General features: G+C 43.1%; 1 protein-coding gene across 2 annotated transcripts; it reads right to left on the bottom strand.

The window, feature by feature from the left end:
• Window positions 1-307: 307 nt before the first annotated feature.
• MRPL45 (mitochondrial ribosomal protein L45) lies at window positions 308-21,126 on the bottom strand. 2 transcript variants are annotated; one of them, XM_060081404.1, is made up of 8 exons: window positions 21,020-21,126; window positions 19,950-20,127; window positions 19,434-19,551; window positions 14,897-14,995; window positions 2,567-2,615; window positions 1,522-1,671; window positions 990-1,163; window positions 308-780 (listed from the first exon to the last, which is right to left on the bottom strand). In XM_060081404.1, exons 1-8 carry the CDS (start codon window positions 21,083-21,085, stop codon window positions 694-696), a joined length of 921 nt encoding a protein of 306 aa, XP_059937387.1. In that variant the 5' UTR covers window positions 21,086-21,126; the 3' UTR covers window positions 308-693. The 2 variants fall into 2 exon arrangements, with proteins under 2 accessions (XP_059937387.1, XP_059937388.1); XM_060081405.1 differs by lacking the exon at window positions 1,522-1,671 and having other exon boundaries at window positions 21,020-21,125.
• Window positions 21,127-21,305: the final 179 nt, after the last annotated feature.

Raw genomic sequence — 21,305 nt, 5'->3', positions numbered from 1 at the left:
TCCTCGTTAGCTTCCTGGGATCACACCAGGATGCAGCTGATAATTAAGAACAAAATCCAAAGGCTGAGGGCGAAATGGTTTCTTTGGATTTACATTCATCTATGAAATACAACTATTGGTTCAGTGAGTCCATGTATGCGAAAAGACCCTCTTCAATGACACCACTTTTATAAACACTAATTCTTTTTCCCAAGTCTGGATTTCCTGTAAGTCACATCACTCACAATTAAGATAACTTCCACTTCTGCCCTCTGAAGGCTGGTCTACTTCCGTCCTGAGCCAGGAGAAATACACAGAACCCACCACATTTGTCCAATACCGGATAGTGTTTTATTTCAAACTCTGATCCTGCCCCGTAATTAGAAAGTTCTGCCAGTTTGCTCCTGACAGTTCTTGCTGCCGGAAAAGCTGGTATCAGATGTTCTCTGAAACAGACCGTTTTTCATCTGGAGTCAGAAGCTAGATATAAGATTAAAAAAAGAAGTAGGCCCACTGCTGTGCACAGGGCCAACCCACTAGGGCCCGACCATCAGCAGTGCTTACTGAGGATGGGACTGCAGGGCAAGAGAGAACAAAGGCAGCTCTTCCTACAGCGTGAAGAGAATGGACGACTTCGCAGCTCCCAGACTCCCAGGCTTCACAGCGTCCAGCCACATCACCACCCACGCTTCACCCGAGGAGTCGCTTTTGCCATCACGCTAGCTGAGGCTTATGGGCCTCTCCTCGTGGCTCTTCATACTCTTCCCAAGGTTTCAGCTGGGGGCCAGGGATCATCACCGTCTGAAAGAGCAGGATACTGAGTTACCTACTATCCAAGTCCACGGCTGACCTAAGAGATTCATGCCCGCCTCCACGCCCACCTCCGTGCCCACCGCCAACAAGAGGACTCCTCTTCCTGGTTGGTGGTGCATCACCCTCTCTGTCCACTAGGTGGAGCCCAACAGGAGTGGCTTAGGATGCCATGTCTTAAACCACGCAAGCTGCTTTACCTTAAGGATAGGCTGCTTAGGGGGTGCCCATGGGGGAATGATCTTGCCATGCATTCTCCAGCTCCCATAGGGATTCACCAGATGCTTTTCAAAGACAACATACTCCAGGACATCCCTGGGCACATCCTCCTGTCCGTACATCAACCGGCCAAACCGATCATAGATAGCCAGAGTCTGCAAGGACGAAAGCACATCCAGTCGGTTAGTCCTCAGAGTTGTTTAATTCTGAATCTAGACTAACAGATCAACCATTGACACTTGACTCTTAGAGGGTTTTTGACTGGGGGGCGGGGGGGTGGGGTGGTGGAAGGAGGTGGGAGGGAGCCCAGGAAGGGTGGGGAAGAATATCCCTACACCTGTTTTAGTACAGCTAACATCCAGCAGTGGGAAGGGTGCAGTGACAAGGTAAGAAAGACCATGGTGAACCCTTCCTTAGAGCTCACAGTCCCGGGCAGCTGTACCCAGAACTCAGAGGTAGGTGCCCAACCTCAGAGTGAAGAAAGCTGGGAGGAAAGCAGACTGGTGCCTCTACCTGCCGCGTGTGCATGCGGATGGTGACCTGGCCATACGCGTTGCCCTGGTTCAGCAGACTTGAACAGCGAACCTGCACCACCTGGGGTGGCTCTAAAGACTCTACAAAGTTCCAGCGGACGGTCTTGTATTTGATGTCCCAGACCATGTCCTGAGGGCAGAGGAGAATAGTTCAACTGGATTTTCCCCTCCCTGTAGGGAAGTTGGTGCTTATTTCCATGCTTGCTCTTCCTGCAATACCACAGTCAGCATGCAACGCTTCCCATCAAATGCTCTCTGGTGCTTATTTTCTCTCACCTTAAGGTGCTGCTCAAGCTCACCTCACAGCAACTCTCTTTCCATTTCTAAATCACAACTCAAGACCCACCTACCTCCTTGAGGACCCTTCTCCAAATCAATGAAGACCACACTCCAAACTGCCAGCTTACCTAATATACCATTATCCCTCCTACACACTTTCATAATCTGCTCATTACTGCATGCATTTCTGTTGACTGCACATGTTTGTTTTTTTTCCTCTCACCTTTTGGCAATGAAAGGTGGGATTTTATAGGAATTTTATAGCCTTTTATAAAGGCTAACCTGCTAAGACTAGGATAGCTATACTTGTCCCTGGGGAGATGAAGCAAAACGGATAGAAACTGAAGTTCTTATTCTTGAACCTCTAACTGAACCACAAAGTCCTCATTGTTAGGGGTCTCCCAGAGTACCTAGCACCCCTGTTATCACACAATGTAAGCCTCATGAACACTGGTTAAATCCTTTATTGTACTATAGGTATGTGCAGGGCTGGCCTAATGTGACCACACCCTCACCTCAGGATCTGTGGTCTCAGCACTGCTTGCTGAGGGACTTCCTCTTTCTTCAACTGCATGGCCTTTACCAGAGTCCATATCAAGTCATTATCATTCAGCCAAAAATAATGGAACTTCAGCTTTGCCTTAAACTTCCTGTACTCTCAAAACTGATCCTTAAGAAAATCAGAGGTGATATCTAGAATCTGTCTACTCAGGGGTCCCACAGTTCTAAGGAAGATAAGAACCTACCGGAAAACAGTTTTCAGTTACCAAGGTATGAAGCCGGTCATGGTCTGAGCTAAAAAAGAAAGAGATATATATCACTGACTCCTGCTTTTATGATACTGTGTATGAAAGCTGAAAATGGCCCTGAAAATGGAAAGCAACTCCCTTCATTTTTATAGACATTTTCTGCACACCTACTATAAGCCAGATAATATACTAAGTCCTAGTCCTAGTCCAAAGATGAAAAACAACATGATTTGCCAGAAAACCGTGAGATCTAAGAGCAGTGTAAAGTTATATTTGAATCTCAGGAGCAGAAAGAAATTTCTCTGAAATTACTATACCTCCTTGAGATGGGCAAGAAACCCTCACTGGGATGTGGGGACTGATTTTTTTGTTCTAAGCTGGAACAAAATCCAACACAAATAACAATCAAAAGCTCAATTTATCTCCTCTTACCATGGACACATCATCAATACCAACTGCTTAGCCTTATTTCTTACACATTCATCTTTGAACCTAGCCAAAAGATAACCATCTGTTTTTTCTGGTCTTTTCTACACAAAACTGCCCCCCGCCCCATCTTTGTTGCTGCCAGAGTGACCTAGTTATGCTGATTCTATGCAGTAACAGTAAGAAAATAGTTTGAAAACCCCTGCTCCTGTACATGTAAGATTTTAGGAGGGTTCCTAACTGAAGGGCTTCAAATAAACCGAAGACCACAGATTAGTTTCCTTCAGATATACATTCATGACTTTTCCCCACAATTTAATACTTTCTGAGCAGTTTAAGTCTTCACCCTTTGAAAAATTGTGTCTCTAATCCCAGAGTGGGTAATGGATTAGTTCTGTCTATCTGCTTCCCTTCCACTTCTATTCTCAACAAAAAAGATTCCGAGTCATTTCCCCCACTGTAGCTCTAGACTAGACCAGACTGAGGCGTGGCGACAGCTACTACAACCACCACGCCTGCCACCTCACCTCAGACTAAATTCTTCCTCGTCACTGTCCTGGCCTAGAAATCTTCAGTAGAAATAAATTCCCCATTTTGTGAGTTCACTCAGTATTTTGCAATAGAACTTACCCTGAAAAATAAAAGGAGGACATCTGCTTTGGGCAACATAATGGACCAAGCTTATATGAAACTGCTCCCACTTATAAACATCCAGAAAGGTTGGAAAGAATATAATACATACAGACACACACACATTTAAAAATCTCTAGCCTAGTTCACAAGAAAGGAAGGTAAGTCCTTAGATGCCAGAAAGGAAGAGGGAATTAAAAGCAGAATGGAAAGAATACCACCTGATACCACAACAGCACAGAGATGACTTAGGGATCTAGAAATAGGATCTGATGGCTAGAGCTTGACTTTTCCTAAAACCTTGGATGCTGGAAGGACAGGGAGTTGGAACTGAGATCCCTGCATAAAGCTATGACCCTCAAAAAGAGTCCTGTACCTGCAGGAAAGGGAAACTAGACAATAGTCCACCGACCTAGATATAAAGTTTCCCTCACTCTAGGGCTTGGTGGGGGGGTGGATCTAAAAAACAAATATAAAAAAGTCCCCCCAAAAATTAAAGCCCTAAGTCCATATTATACCCAGAGGTGGACACAGAATTTATAGTATCTGTATGATGTAAGAATTCCTAAGCTAAGAAATTAACATAAAAACTGATACCTGGGCTTCCCTGGTGGTGCAGTGGTTGAGAGTCCGCCTGCCGATGCAGGGGACATGGGTTCGTGCCCCGGTCCGGGAGGATCCCAACATGCCGTGGAGCGGCTGGGCCCGTGAGCCATGGCCACTGAGCCTGCGCGTCCGGAGCCTGTGCTCCGCAGCGGGAGAGGCCGCAACAGTGAGAGGCCCACGTACCGCAAAAAAAAAAAACCAAAAAACCTGACACCTGGCCAATGATATCCCTAGAGTATCTGGCAGAAACACCCCAAAAACCTCTCTGGGATCATATTCATAACTTAGGTTGTCTGGAATTCCCTCAGAAGAAAAACTCTCCATTGCAGATGAGTTCACAATGAAACATTACAAAACATCTGGAAGCTAGCAAAATCAACAGACACAGACATCAAGCAAAATGACAGAGGAGGAAGCACTAGGGTTGGGTCCCTCCATTGAAACAACTGATAAATTAGAAAAAATAACGAGAACCACAATTTCAGAACTCTGGATGTTGACTGGACACCTATAACAACTAGGGAAGTGCTTGACGAAGGGAGAAGCCAGTGATCTTGAGTTTAAGAACATGTGCAAACCACCTACCCTCCTCTTTCCCTCAGCCCTGCCATGACTGGTGGGGATAGTAGCCTGTGTTCCTGGAGTGGATGGCTGGCGCAAGGGCAGGCAGTAGGGACCCCTCGCTCCAAAAATTTGAGTTGCACATTTTGGTCAGGCTGGTGGATTGCAGAGAGACCAGAGCAAATGATGTCATGGTTTCAGCCCTGCTGGCTGCAGCAGCTTTTCCCATCAACAGATTTAAAGGGATAAAGGACCAAGAACACCTGTTTTGTTTTTATTCAGCCAGACAATTTAGGAAATCTTTGTCAGGTCACTGGCTGATTGCAGAGATAACGGAACAGAAACTTCAATGACTACCCACAACAAAGAATACACACTTAGCAATACTAGTTTGGAAAAGTCACAAATGGATAGCAGTGGTACTGATGAGCAAATTCAGCAATCCCTGAGAAGCAGAGGAATCTGATTTCCAGAGTTACCACATAATAATGCTCAGAACGTCCAGTTCTCAACAAGAAAATTACAAAGTATACAAAGGAACACGGAAGTATGGCCCATCCACAGGAAAAAAATTTTTGACAGAAACCATCCCTGAGAAAGCCCAGACACTGGAATTATTAGCCAAAGACGTTAAATCAACTATTCTACTTATGTTCACTGAGATAAAGGTAACCATGGACAAAGAACTAAAGGAAATCAGAAAACAATGTATGAAATAAGAACATCAATAGATCCACCAGAGGGCAGACAGCAGAAGCAAGAAGAACTACAATCCTGCCGCCTGTGGAATAAAAACCACATTCACAGAAAGACAGACAAGATGAAAAGGCAGAGGGCTATGTACCAGATGAAGGAACAAGATAAAACCCCAGAAAAACAACTAAATGAAGTGCAGATAGGCAACCTTCCAGAAAAAGAATTCAGAATAACGATAGTGAAGATGATCCAGGACCTCAGAAAAAGAATGGAAGCAAAGATCAAGAAGATGCAAGAAATGTTTAATAAAGACCTAGAAGAGTTAAAGAACAAACAAACAAAGATGACAATACAATAACTGAAATGAAAACTACACTAGAAGGAATCAATAGCAGATTAACTGAGGCAGAAGAACAGATAAGTGACCTGGAAGACAGAATGGTAGAATTCACTGCTGCAGAACAGAATATAGAAAAAAGAATGAAAAGAAATGAAGACAGCCTAAGAGACCTCTGGGACAACATTAAACACAACAACATTCACATTACAGGGGTCTCAGAAGGAGAAGAGACAGAGGAAGCACCCAAGAAAATATTTGAAGAGATTATAGTCGAAAACTTTCCTAACATGGAAAAGGAAATAGCCACCCAAGTCCAGGAAGCACAGCGAGTCCCATACAGGATAAACCCAAGTAGAAACACACTGAGACACACAGTAATCAAACTGGCAAAAATTAAAAAAAAAAAAAAATTGGCAAAAATTAAAGACAAAGAAAAATTATTGAAAGCAGCAAGGGAAAAACGACAAATAACATACAAGGGAACTCCCATAAGGTTTCTCAGCAGAAACTCTACAAGTCAGAAGGGAGTGGCATGACATATTTAAAGTGATGAAAGGGAAGAACCTACAACCAAGATTACTCTACCCGGCAAGGATCTCATTCAGATTTGATGGAGAAATCAAAAGCTTTACAGACAAGCAAAAGCTAAGAGAATTTAGCACCACCAAACCAGCTCTACAACAAATGCTAAAGGAACTTCTCTAAGTGGGAAACACAAGAGAAGAAAAGGACCTACAAAAACAAACCCAAAACAATTAAGAAAATGGTAATAGGAACATACATATTGATAATTACCTGAAATGTGACTGGATTAAATGCTCCAGCCAAAAGACAAAGGCTCACTGAATGGATACAAAAACAAGACCTATATATATGCTGTCTACAAGAGACCCACTTCAGACCTAGGGACACATACAGACTGAAAGTGAGGGGATGGAAAAAGATATTCCATGCAAATGGAAATCAAAAGAAAGCTGGAGTAGCAATACTCATATCAGATAAAATAGACTTTAAAGTAAAGAATGTTAAAAGAGACAAGGAAGGACACTACATAATGATCAAGGGATGAATCCAAGAGGAAGATATAACAATTATAAATATATATGCACCCAACATAGGCGCACCTCATAAGGCAACTGCTAACAGCTATAAAAGAGGAAATCAACAGTAACACAGTAATAGTGGGGGACTTTTAACACCTCATTTACACCAATGGACAGATCATCCAAACAGAAAATTAATAAGGAAACACAAGCTTTAAATGACACAATAGACCAGATAGATTTAGTTGATATTTATAGGACATCCCATCCAAAAACAGCAGAATACACTTTCTTCTCAACCGTGCATGGAACATTCTCCAGGATAGATCACATCTTGGGTCACAAATCAAGCCTCAGTAAATTTAAGAAAACTGAAATCATATCAAGCATCTTTTCTGACCACAACACTATGAGATTAGAAATCAATTACAGGCAAAAAAACGTAAAAAACACAAACACATGGAGGTTAAACAATACGTTACTAAATAACCAAGAAATCACTGAGGAAATCAAAGAGGAAATCAAAAAATACCTAGAGACAAATGACAATGAAAACACAACGATCCAAAACCTACGGGATGCAGCAAAAGCCGTTCTAAGAGGGAAGTTTACAGCGATACAAGCCTACCTCAAGAAACAAGAAAAATCTGAAATAAACAGTCTAACCTTACACCTAAAGGAACTAGAGAAAGAAGAACAAACAAAACCCAAAGTTATCTGAAGGAAAGAAATCATAAAGAACAGATCAGAAATAAATGAAACAAACAAAGAAAACAATAGCAAAGATCAATAAAACTAAAACCTGGTTCTTTGAGAAGATAAACAAAACTGATAAACCATTAGCCAGACTCATCAAGAAAAAGAGGGAGAGGACTCAAATCAATAAAATTAGACATGAAAAAGGAGAAGTTACAACTGACACCACAGAAATACAAAGCATCCTAGGAGACTACTACAAGCAACTCTATGCCAATAAAATGGACGACCTGGAAGAAATGGACAAATTCTTAGAAAGGTATAACCTTCCAAGACTGAACCAGGAAGAAATCAAAATATGAACAGACCAATCACAAGTAATGAAATTGAAACTGTGATTAAAAATCTTCCAACAAACCAAAGTCCAGGACCAGATGGCTTGACAGGTGAATTCTATCAAACATTTAGAGAAGAGCTAACACCCATCCTTCTCAAACTCTTCCAAAAATTGCAGAGGAAGGAACACTCCCAAACTCATTCTATGAGGCCACCATCACCCTGATACCAAAACCAGACAAAGATACTACAAAAAAATAAAATTACAGACCAATATCACTGACGAATATAGATGCAAATATCCTCAACAAAATACTAGCAAACAGAATCCAACAACACATTAAAAGGATCATACACCATGATCAAGTGGGATTTATCCCAGGGATGCAAGGATTCTTCAATATACGCAAACCAATCAATGTGATACACCATATTAACAAACTGAAGAATAAAACCCATATGATCATCTCAATCGATGCAGAAAAAGCTTTTGACAAAATTCAACACCCATTTATGATAAAAACTCTCCAGAGAAAGTGGGCAGAGAGGGAACCCACCTCAACATAATAAAGGCCATATACGACAAACCCACAGCAAACATCATTCTCAATGGTGAAAAACTGAAAGCATTTCCTCTAAGATCAGGAACAAGACAAGGATGTCCACTTTCACCACTATTATTCAACATAGTTTTGGAAGTCTTAGCCACAGCAATCAGAGAAAAAAAAGAAATAAAAGGAATCCAAATTGGAAAAGAAGTAAAACTGTCACTGTTTGCAGATGACATGATACTATACATAGAGAATCCTAAAGATGTGACCAGAAAACTACTAGAGCTAATCAATGAATTTGGTAAAGTTGCAGGATACAAAATTAATGCACAGAAGTCTCTTGCATTCCTATACACTAATGATGAAAAATCTGAAAGAGAAATTAAGGAAACACTCCCATTTACCATTGCAACAAAAAGAACAAAATACTTAGAAATAAACCTACCTAGGAAGACAAAAGACCTGTATGCCGAAAACCATAAGGCACTGATGACTCCCTGACCTCAGACTATACTACAAAGCTACAGTAATCAAGACAATATGGTACTGGCATAAAAACAGAGATACAGAACAATGGAACAGGATAGAAAGCCCAGAGATAAACCATGCACCTATGGTCAACTAATCTACGACAAAGGAGGCAAGGATATACAATGGAGAAAAGACAGTCTCTTCAATAAGTGGTGATGGGAAAACTGGACAGCTATATGTAAAAGAATGAAATTAGAACACTCCCTAACACCATACACAAAAATAAACTCAAAGTGGATTAAAGATCTAAATGTAAGACTGGACACTATAAAACTCTTAGAGGAAAACATAGGCAGAACACTCCATGACATAAATCACAGCAAGATCCTTTTTGACCCACCTCCTAGAGAAATGGAAATAAAAACAAAAATAAACAAACGGAACTGAAAGAAACTTAGAGCTTCTGCAGAGCAAAGGAAACCATAAACAAGACGATAAGACAACCCTCAGAATGGGAGAATATATTTGCAAATGAAGCAACTGACAAAGGATTAATCTCCAAAATTTACAAGCAGCTCATGCAGCTCAATATCAAAAAAACAAACAACCCAATCCAAAAACGGGCAGAAGACCTACAGACATTTCTCCAAAGAAGACATACAGATGGCCAAGGAGCACATGAAAAGCTGCTCAACATCACTAATTATTAGAGAAATGCAAATCAAAACTACAATGAGGTATCACCTCACACCAGTTAGAATGGGCATCATCGGAAAATCTACAAACAACAAATGCTGGAGAGGGTGTGGAGAAAAGGGAACCCTCTTGCACTGTTGGTGGGAATGTAAACTGATACAGCCACTATGGAGAACAGTATGGAGGTTCCTTAAAAAACTAAAAATAGGGCCTCCCTGGTGGCGCAAGTGGTTGAGAGTCCGCCTGCCGATGCAGGGGATGCGGGTTCGTGCCCCGGTCTGGGAGGATCCCATATGCCGCGGGGCGGCTGGGCCCGTGAGCCATGGCCGCTGAGCCTGCGCGTCCGGAGCCTGCGCGTCCGGAGCCTGTGCTCCGCAACGGGGGAGGCCACAACAGTGAGAGGCCCGCATACCGCAAAAAAAAAAAAAAAAAAAAAAAAAACTAAAAATAGAATTACCATATGACCCAGCAATCCCACTACTGGGCACATACCCAGAGAAAACCATAATTCAAAAAGACACATGCACCCCAATGTTCACTGCAGCACTATTTACAATAGCCAGGTCATGGAAGCAACCTAAATGCCCAACGACAGACGAATGGATAAAGAAGATGTGGTACATATATACAATGGAGTATTAGCCGTAAAAAGGAACAAAATCAGGTCATTTGTAGAGACGTGGATGAATGTAGACACTGTCATACAGAGTGAAGTCAGAAAGAGAAAAACAAATATCATATATTAACGCATATATGTGGAACCTAGAAAAATGGTACAGATAACTGGTTTGCAGGGCAGAAATTGAGACACAGACATAGAGAACAAACGTATGGACACCAAGGGGGGAAAGTGGCGTGGTGGGGAGGGTGGTAGTGTGATGAACTGGGAGATTGGGATTGACATATAGACACTAATATGTATAAAATGAATAACTAATAAGAACCTGCTGTATAAAAGAATAAAATTCAAAGATTCAAAAAAAAAAAAAAAAAAGAACATCAATAAAGAGACAGAAATTATGAAAAGGAACCAAACAAATTCTGGAGTTGCAGAGTACAGTGACTGAAATTAAAAATTCACTACTGGGGTTGAACAGCAGATCTGAGCAGCCAGAAAAGGATCAGCTGATTTGAGGATATGACAACTGAAATTATCCAGTCTAAGGAGCAAAAAGAAGAAAGAATAAAGAAAAATGAGCAGAGCCTGACGGACCTGCGGGACACCATCAAGTGCACCAACACACATATCATGGAATCCCAGAGGAGAAGACAGAGGTGGCAGAAAAACACATTTGAAGACATAATGGCTGAAGGGACTTCCCTGGTGGTCTGATGGTTAAGACTCCACGCTTCCGGGCTTCCCTGGTGGCGCAGTGGTTAAGAATCTGCCTGCCAATGCAAGCGACACGGGTTCGAGCCCCGGCCTGGGAAGATCCCACATGCTGCGGAGCAACTAAGCCCGTGCGCCACAACTACGGAGCCTGAGCTCTAGAGCCCGCAAGCCATAACTACTGAGCCCACGTGCCACAACTACTGCAGCTCACACGCCTAGAGCCTGTGCTCCTCAACAAGAGAAGCCACGACAATGAGAAGCCCACACACCGCAACGAACAGTAGCCCCGCTCACTGCAACTAGAGAAAGCCCGCGCACAGCAACGAAGACCCAACTCAACCAAAAATAAAAATTAATTAATTAAATTTTAAAAAAAAGAAAGAAAGAAAGAAAGAAAGAAAGAATGGGGGCTTCCCTGGTGGCACAGTGGTTGAGAGTCCGCCTGCCGATGCAGGGGACACAGGTTCGTGCCCCGGTCTGGGAGGATCCCGCATACCATGGAGCAGCTGGGCCCGTGAGCCATGGCCGCTGAGCCTGCGCGTCCGGAGCCTGTGCTCCGCAACGGGAGAGGCTACAACAGTGAGAGGCCCGCATACCGCAAAAAAAAAAAAAAAAAAAAAGGAAAGAATGGCTGAGGGCTTCTCTGGTGGCACAGTGGTTGAGTATCTGCCTGCCAATACAGGGGACATGAGTTCGAGCCCTGGTCCGGGAAGATCTCACATGCCGTGGAGCAACTAAGCCCATGTGTCACAACTAGAGCCTGTGCTCTAGAGCCCATGAGCCACAACTACTGAGCCCACATGCCACAACTACTGAAGCCCACACACCTAGAGTCTGTGCTCCACGAGAGAAGCCACCGCAATGATAAGCCCGCACACTGCAATGAAGAGTAGCCCCCGCTAGTTGCAACTAGAGAAAGCCCACACGCAGCAACGAAGCCCTAACACAGCCAAATAAATAAATTAAATTTAAAAATTTATTAAAAAAAGAAAGAATGGCTGAAAACATCCCAATTTTGATAAAAGACTTGAATATTCACATCTAAGGAGCTCAACAAACTCCAAGCAGAATGAACTCAAAGAAATCCAGACTGAGACAAAGAGAAAATCTTAAAAGCAGCAAAAGAGAAATGACTCATCACATACAAGGGATCCTCAAAAAGATTATAGTTGATTTCTTATCAGAAGCAATGGAGACCAAAAGACAGTGGGATGATGTATTTAAAGTCCTAAAAGAAAAACTGTCGGGACTTCCCTGGTAGCACAGTGGTTAAGAATCCACCTGCCAATGCAGGGGACACTCGTTCAAGCCCTGGGCTGGGAAGATCCCATATGCCGCAGATCAACTAAGCCCGTGTGCCACAACTACTGAGTCTGTGCTCTAGAGCCTGTGAGCCACAACTTCTGAGCCCGCGTGCCACAACTACTTAAGCCCACGAGCCTAGAGCCCGTGCTCCACAACAAGAGAAGCCACTGCGATGAGGAGTCTGCGCACTACAACGAAGAGTAGCCACCGCTCGCCACAACTAGAGAAAGCCCGCGCGCAGCAATGAAGACCCAACGTAGCTAAAAAATAAGTAAATAAATAAATTTATTAAAAAAAAAATGCTGACAGAAGCTACCAACCAACCTAGAATTCTCTACCCAAAGAAAGCATCCTTTAAAAATGAAGTGGGGGGGCTTCCCTGGTGGCGCAGTGGTTGAGAGTCCGCCTGCCAATGCAGGGGACACGGGTTCGTGCCCCAGTCCAGGAAGATCCCACATGCCGCGGAGCGGCTGGGCCAGTGAACCATGGCTGCTAAGCCTGCACGTCCAGAGCCTGTGCTCCGCAATGGGAGAAGCCACAACAGTGAGAGGCGTACCGCAAAAACAAAAAAAAACAAAAAAAAAGAAGTGGGGGAGGGACTTCCCTGGTGGTCCAGTGGTTAAGAATCCGCCTTCCAATGCAGGGGATGTGGGTTTGATTCCCAGTCGGGGAACTAACATCCCACATGCTGCGGGGCAACTAAACCCTTGTGTCGCAACTACTGAGCATGTGAGTCACAACTAGAGAAGCCTGCACACTGCAACAAAAGATCCCGCATGCCACAACGAAGATCCCGCATGCCTCAACTAAGACCCAGTGCAGCCAAAAATAAAATAAATATTTTAAATAAATAAACAAAAATGAAGTGGGGGGACTTCCCTGGTGGTCCAGTGTTTAAGACTCCACGCTCCCAACGCAGGGAGCCCAGGTTCAATCCCTGGTCAGATCCCGCATGCTGCAACTAAATATCCCACTCAGATGTAGAGAACAAATGTATGGACACCAAGGGAGGAAAGTGGGGCGGGGGGGGTGGCGGTAGTGGGATGAATTGGGAGATTGGGATTGACATATATATACCAATATGTATAAAACAGATAACTAATAAGAACCTGCTGTATAAAAAAATAAATAAAACTCAAAAATTCAAAAAATAAATAAATAAATAAAGATCCCATGTGCAGCGACGAATATCCTGCATGCTGCAACTAAGATCTAGAGCGGCCAAATAAATAAATAAATAAATATTAAAAAAAAAAAAAAAATGAAGTGGTGAATTCCCCGGCAGTCCAGTGGTTAAGACTCCACGCTTCCACTGCAGGGGGTGTGGGTTTGATCCCTGGTCATGCCACATGGCGTGATCAAAAAAATGTATGTATTGAATATTTCAAAAAAATGAAAATAAAAACATGAAGTGGAGAAAAAAACAAAAATAAAAAATGCAAGTGAAATAACAACAAGGTACGACTAAAAAAACTAAATAACAATAACACAGGAGATGTATGAGGCAGTGACTGAAATTCAAGTGTTTGAAGCTTCTTGTGATATTGTCAACAATACATGCTAAACATTTTAACAATAACTATTGTAAGAACAGAAGTAGGATGTAATAGTTCCAAACAAGTGGAAGGAATAAAAAAGTTAGAAGGAAATTATATCAATACCACAAATGAAAGGAAAAAAAGAAACAAAGAAAAATCATGGTAACTAGAATGCAAAAAATAATGTGGTAGGAAAAAAATATCAATTATGAAAAAAACTACACTGAACAATAAACAGAGCAGGTTTCAAAAAAATACATCCTTCATGTGAATTTTCACAACACATTAAACAATACTGTACGTTGTTTATACACATGTCCATGTGGTGCAAGTATAAAAATGTGCATGAGAGTAATAGGGAAGATAGTGGTTCTTTCTAGGAAGGAAAAGAATGGGGAGACGGGGCTTTAGCTGTATCTATAATGCTTTATCCCTGTCTCTTCCCTCAATTAGGCATTCAGAAGCAAATATGGCAAAATGTAAACATCTATTACCTTGCAAGGTATTTTTTTATATGTTTGAAATATTTCACAATTAAAAACTTTTTTTAAACAAATAAAAGTAAAAAGAAATAATTAATGGATTTGAGAGTACAGGTTTGGGATCCTATCTGAAGCCCAGCCACAGCAAGCTATAGTTCAAAGAATGTGGGCAACAGTCCAAGGACTAGCACTTAAGATTATTCCAGGCCCCTCATGTTGATTTTTCATCTACCTAGCAGCCCTGACTTTTCTCCCGTGGTTGAATCAAGAAAAAGTTGGAAATTTTTAAAAGAAACTTATTCAAAATAATTAAGGAAAGGAAATGTACATATACAAGATAAACACACAAAAAGGGTCAGGATGAATTAGGGATCAGGCGGGTGAAAATAGCAGCCGTTCAGCACAGTCTCAACACTTGCCAGTGGAGCTGAGCCAGACCAAATGGTGAAAACTCCCAGAAGCAGTGAGAGGAGTCAAGGACAGCTCCAGGCTCCAGTTATTTCCCACAGAGGAACATCTCCCACTCTAGAACTCTTACCTGAAGAAAAAAAAAAAACCTGTGCCTAGAATAATAGCTGCTGAGAACATAATGGGTATAAGACAGGGAGTTCACGTACTTGTTTAGACACAGGTGAGCTTCAATGAAGATATCCTGGGCTTTTTCAGGGAAGTCCTTTATTCTAAAATTAGGATCACTTTCTCTTATCCTTCGGATTCTGTAAAATTAAGCATGAGAATCATTTCTAAAGAAGACTTCACACAATTTCCATAACTTACAGCTTACTTTACATCCATTAATGTCTGTCCATTTATTCAATAATTGTTTTCTGAATGTGCCAAGTCCTGTAAATTCAACCTTCTAACTCGCACTTAAATCCATCATTCTAAAGAAAGGCCAAAGGTGGGACTTGCTGGTGGTGTAGTGGTTAAGAATCCACCTGCCGGGCTTCCCTGGTGGCACAGTGGTTGAGAGCCCACCTGCCGATGTAGGGGACACGGGTTCGTGCCCCAGTCTGGGAGGATCCCACATGCTGCGGAGCAGCTGTGTCCGTGAGCCATGGTTGCTAAGTCTGCGCGTCCGGAGCCTGTGCTCCGCAACGGGAGAGGCCACAACAGTGAGAGGCCTGCGTACCACAAAAAACAAACAAACAAAAGAATCCACCTGCCGATGCAGGGGACACAGGTTCGATCCCTGGTCCTGGAAGATCCCACGTGCCACGGAACAACTAAGCCCATGCGCCACAACTACTGAGCCTGCGCGCCACAACTACTGAAGCCCGCGTGCCCTAGGGCCCATGCGCCACAACTACCGAAGCCCGCGTACTCTAGGGCCCAAGTGCCGCAACTACTGAGCCCGAATGCTGCAACTACTGAAGCCCACGCACCTAGAGCCCATGCTCCACAACAAGAGAAGCCACCCCAATGAGAAGCCCCCACACCACAACGAAGAGTAGTCCCCACTCACGGCAACTAGAGAAAGCCAGCGCGCAGCAACAAAGACGCAATGCAGCCAAATATTAAAATTTAAATTTAAAAAAATAAATAAAAACAAAAAATAAAGACCAAAGCTTCTCATAGTGAAATTTCAGAATTTTGGCATCGAAGAAAACATCCTATAAGCACTAAGAAAGAAAAAACAGGTTTCATACAGAGGCTCAAGAGTCAGAAAGACACTGGGCTTCTAACTAGCAACATTAGAAGTTAGAAAAACGGGACTTCCCTGGTGGTCCAGTGGTTAAAACTCTGTGCTCCCAATGCGGGGGGGCCCGGGTTCCATCTCTGGTTGGGGAACTAGGTCCCGCATGCCGCAGCTAAGAGCCTGTATGCTGAAAATAAAAGAGCCCACATGCCGCAACTAAAGATCCTGCATGCCGCAACAAAGATCCCTCGTGCTGCAACTAATACCTGGCACAGCCAAATAAACAAATAAATATTAAAAAAAAAAAAAAGGAAGTTAGAAAGACAATGGAGCAGTGCTTTTAATTGAGAAAAAAATGACTCCCAGCCCAGAATTCTATACCTGGGAAATTATAAATGAAGTGGGAGACTAAAAAAAAGAATTTTCCTTAGCCTTGCAAGATCTCATTTATCTACCATCCACACTCTCTCAGGAAGCTGCTGGGGAATGTATGCCACCAAAATAACTGAATGAACCATGAAAGAGAGAGAGGTAAAATCCACGAAACAGGGAATACATATAAGAGCAAGGCAAAAGGAGTATCAGGATGATGATAAAAGTAGATCCCACGATGTACAGTGAGCCTAAAGAGTGACCAATCCAGACTGAAATAGGTAAGAAGGCTCCAGGAGGGCTTCCTTCTTGAAGATGGGATTGATAAAATACTTAATGTTTTCTATGTACTAAGAGAAAATTAACACAACCAGGGGTTCCATAAGCAAATGAGAAAAAAAGACACTTGACACCAAAAAAAAAACTTTTATGCAGGAAAGGAAATGTAATAATAATGTACTGCATGACTCTGCTGTCATAGCATTTTCGTAGTTATAATGTAAACAGGGAATTCTGATCTAATCAAAGTGTTACTATAACTATATTAAGAGGATGGGGGACACCATAACCCAGTGGAAATTATCCCAGGAATGTAGGATTGGTTTAACACTAAAAAAATCAATTAATGCAATATACCATATCAATAGAATAAAGGACAAATATCACATGATCATCTCAACAATCAGAGAAAAAGCATTTGATAAAATCCACTCCTTTGCACTTTTCACCTCAGAGCCTTGCTTGTACTGTTTTGTCTCCCTAGAATTCTATTCCTCACTATACCCCTCTATTCAGCTAACTCCAAGCAACCCTTTAGGTCCCAGCTTTTTTTTTTTTTTTTTTTTTGCGGTACGCAGGCCTCTCACTGTTGTGGACTCTCCCGTTGCGGAGCACAGGCTCCGGACGCAGACTCCGTGGCCATGGCTCACGGGCCCAGCCACTCTGCGGCATGTGGGACCTTCCCGGACCGGGGCACGAACCCGTGTCCCCTGCATCGGCAGGCAGACTCTCAACCACTGCGCCGCCAGGGAAGCCCTAGGTCCCAGCTTTAAATGTCATTTCCTTAGGGAAGCTTACCTTTAACTCCCAAACCAAGTTATCTTTCCCTGCCATATGTTCCCACAGCACTCATACTTCACCATATCTGTAATTATTTGTGTACAATCAGTATTTAATAACTGGTTTCCTCCTCTAGATAATAACTCCATAATAAAACCACCTGTGTTCTGTTCATCATTATCATCATGAATCCTTCCACCAAACAGCTCTTAGGCCAGGAGAGAAATACGTAAGAGGAAATCATCACACTACTTATCAGAAGTAGTAAGAATATATATACAGTTACAATTATAACAAAGGCAGCTCCAAAAAGAGTCAGAGAAGGCTTAAAAGCAGAGATTAAAAGCAGACCTAGAGATTATCATACTTAGCGAAGTAAGTCAGAAAGAGAAAGACAAATACCATATGATATCACTTATATGTGGAATCTAAAATACAACACAGGGACTTCCCTGGCGGTCCAGTGGTTAAGACTTTGCACTCCCACTGCAGGGGGCGCAGGTTTGATCCCTGGTCAGCAAACTCAGATCCCACATGCCGCGTGGTGTAGCCAAAACAAAAAACAAAAAACAAAAAACAAAACACACAAGTAAACATATCTATGAAAGACAAACAGACTCACAGACATAGAGAACAGACTCGTGGTTGACAAAGGGGGTGGGGGAGGGAAGGATTGGGAGTTTCATTATTAAAAAAAAGCGGGACTTCCCTGGTGGCACAGTGGTTAAGAATCCACCTGCCAATGGAGGGGACACGGGTTCGAGCCCTGGTCCAGGAAGATCCCACATGCCATGGAGCAACTAAGCCCGTGCGCCGCAACTACTGAGCCCACGTGCCGTAACTACTGAAGTCTGCACGCCTAGAGCCCGTGCTCCGCAACAAGAGAAGCAACCACAATGAGAAGCTCCCGCACCGCAACGAAGAGTAGCCCCTGCTCACCGCAACTAGAGAAAGCCCGCGCACAGCAACGAAGAGCCAAAACAGCCAAAAATAAAAATTAATTAATTAAAAAAAAAAAAAGCAGACACAATGCTTGAGAAAAAAAGACATTTTTCAGGCAAAGGAAAGGATGTGCAAAGAGACACAGCACAACATTTCTCAAGGAACTGGCAATTAGTTTGGAAAGGTTAAAGTTTAGGATGAGAAAAATGGAATAAGGCGATGATGGTGGAGAGGAAGGCAAGAGCCAAATTATAAAAAGCCCTAAATTCCACTGGAGGAATTTGGATTTTATTCTTCAGATAACAGGGAGCCACAAAGGAGTCTGAGACAGAAGAGTTGATGTGATGAGATCTGTATTTAGAGAAATAGGTTATGGCCACATGAAGAATTAACACTGACTCAGTACACTTGTGCAGAGAAATCTATATATGACCCTAAGAACCTATCATTTAGATACAGTTAGAGCTAGAGTGACAGATACTGAAAGTCTCTTTAAGAAAAAAGTTTTGGGGGCTTCCCTGGTGGCGCAGTGGTTGAGAGTCCGCCTGCCGATGCGGGGGACGCGGGTGCGTGCCCCGGTCCAGGAGGATCCCACGTGCCGCGGAGCAGCTGGGCCCGTGAACCATGGCCGCTGAGCCTGCGCGTCCAGAGCCTGTGCTCCGTAGAGGGAGGGGCCACAGCGGTGAGAGGCCCGCGTACCGCAAACAAAACAAAACAACAAAAAAAGAAAGTTTTGGCCCTGCTCCTTAACGAAAGCCCAGTTAGCTCCCTAGAACACGTCTCTCTTTTTAAGCCTTTTTGGCTTTTCTTCCTCTCTTAAGTTTAAACTCTAAGGTATTTCTCATAAAAATATGCTGTCTCTTATTATTACTTTAAATTTTAAAATATGTGATCAAGAAAGTGTCCTACAAACTTCAATGTGAACTTCCTAAATGATGTGAGAAAAACGAACAATCAAGGCTGAGATCCTACGATTCAGAATGCCCATATTATACATTAGCTCTATTACAGAGAAAGAATATACTGTCAAGTTATCGAGGGAGCTACGGCCAATGCAATTAACCCAAGATGGGCTCTCTGGATTAAGCAGCAACAAGAAATTTTTATTCTAATACTGACTCCCAGCTGTCTCAGACACCTACGATAATCGTGATGCCACATTCTTCTTCAATCGCTCAGCTCTCTGTGCCAGTCCTTCCTTAGAAAGAGACGACACTCGGGCATCACCCTCAGGAGGAACATAGGCGTCAAAGATACCAGCTGTAAAGAGAGGAGAAAACGAAAAAAGCATTGAAAGATTGAGAAAAAGTCATCCTGAGGTCACACAAAATTGGGAAGACTCCTGGATACAAAATAGACTTCCATGTAAAGGGAATCGTGCTGCATTAGAAAAAGTAGAATAAGATCATTTCAGTCTTCTCTTAGAGCCTCAGCTTCTTCTTGTACAAAATGGAGAAATTTTACCCTGGTCTTCTAGGCATGGTGTGAAAACAAGATCAAAGATGACTTCGTGAAATATAACGTATACAAATTATTGAGACTGAACCGATTTTGTAGTTAATTAAATGCTATCATTCATACTCCAAATCATTCCACTTTCCAAGAAGATCTCTGACAGAAGGGGATTGGGTCAGGGTCTCAGAAATACCATGTCTCACCTGTACAGGCCAGATGTATGGGACGCTCCAAATGTTCTGGAGGAATGACCAGTCCTGCTTTCCGGGCGTATTCTACAAACTCCTTTTCTGATTTATATTTGGGTTGATAAGTGGGGGGTGTGAAACGTTTTTTAGTTCTCACTGGAAATACTGCTGGGGACTGAGTCACCAGGACTGGCTGGAGGATGGCAGAAAAAGGTTAGGTAACCTGGAAAAAAATCAATCTTGTACAAACTGTAAGCAAAGATAGAATGGGCACATCCAAAGACTAACCTAGGAACAATTACAAAGCCACATATCACGGGGGAAAATGCACAACTATCTTAACAATTATGGGTGTCTCTTACTAAAAGCCAGTAAGCAACTTTTACTAACACCATTCAACGTTTACTAAAGGCTTTCCTTTATTTAGTACTTTCCATAGTATAGGACTGTGCCAACTCCTAGAGATGCAGAGTTGATGAAAGCAAGGCTTCTGCTTTCAAAGAACGCTCAGTCTGATGGGGAACTTAAATATCAACCCAATACTGAAATGAGCAGAAGAAAAGTCCTTTTCTTGGCATCTCCTCTACATTTACTCAGATTCCATTCTGCTCATTCTATTGGGAGCCTCAATGTAAACTTTATTCTGTCGTTCTAGCTCCCAACTGATCAATAAGCTCTTCAAAGGCCAGGTCTCTTTCCTCTCTGACCATGAGGTTTGTTCAGGCAGGTACGAGATTCCCTTCTTTACAGCTACTGTTCAATTAAGGACATTTATAAAAATCAACGGGAAGCGAACCCACCTTCCAACCATTACTTCTTCCCCTTTAACACCCCCAGGCCAGTCAGACCCAGACCAAACCGGAGAAACTTAATCCCCGAGAACTTGCCCGCTCTCATGGCCCTACCGAGGCTCTCCCCACTCAGCCACATAGTTAAGTAGTTATGTCTCATCTACCTCAACTCTTCCCTAGCCTAGGTACGACCTGTAACGTCCAAGTTCACCAAGGACAACTGCAAAGCGAGTATTTCCCACCACTCTGTTCCCCTCCAGCCCCTAGACTCCTATCTACCGCGTCCCTACCCACCTGCCGAGACCACCATCCTAAAGCCCTGGATAAGCAAGACAAACCCCGCGGCACGGGGACTGCCATTTTGCTCACGCAAAGGCAGCCGGGATGGAGACAGTAAAAAGCCTGGGGCCGGAAAGGAGGTGCATAGGGCGGAGCTAGCTCGGGAGTGGAATTTTCCAGGGCACGCGCCCGCCGCCGAAGTGTGAGCGGCGCGAACGCGCACGTACGCGTCCGCCGGGGGTGGGGGGTGGGAGTTGGGATGCACATGCGCAGTAAAACGGCGTTGGGGGTAGGGTGGAAG

This window comes from Mesoplodon densirostris, chromosome 18, assembly GCF_025265405.1.
Source record: "Mesoplodon densirostris isolate mMesDen1 chromosome 18, mMesDen1 primary haplotype, whole genome shotgun sequence".
NCBI lineage: Eukaryota > Metazoa > Chordata > Mammalia > Artiodactyla > Ziphiidae > Mesoplodon > Mesoplodon densirostris.
The sequence above is the reverse complement of the archived record's forward strand: the minus strand, read 5'-3'. Positions and strand labels throughout refer to the sequence as shown.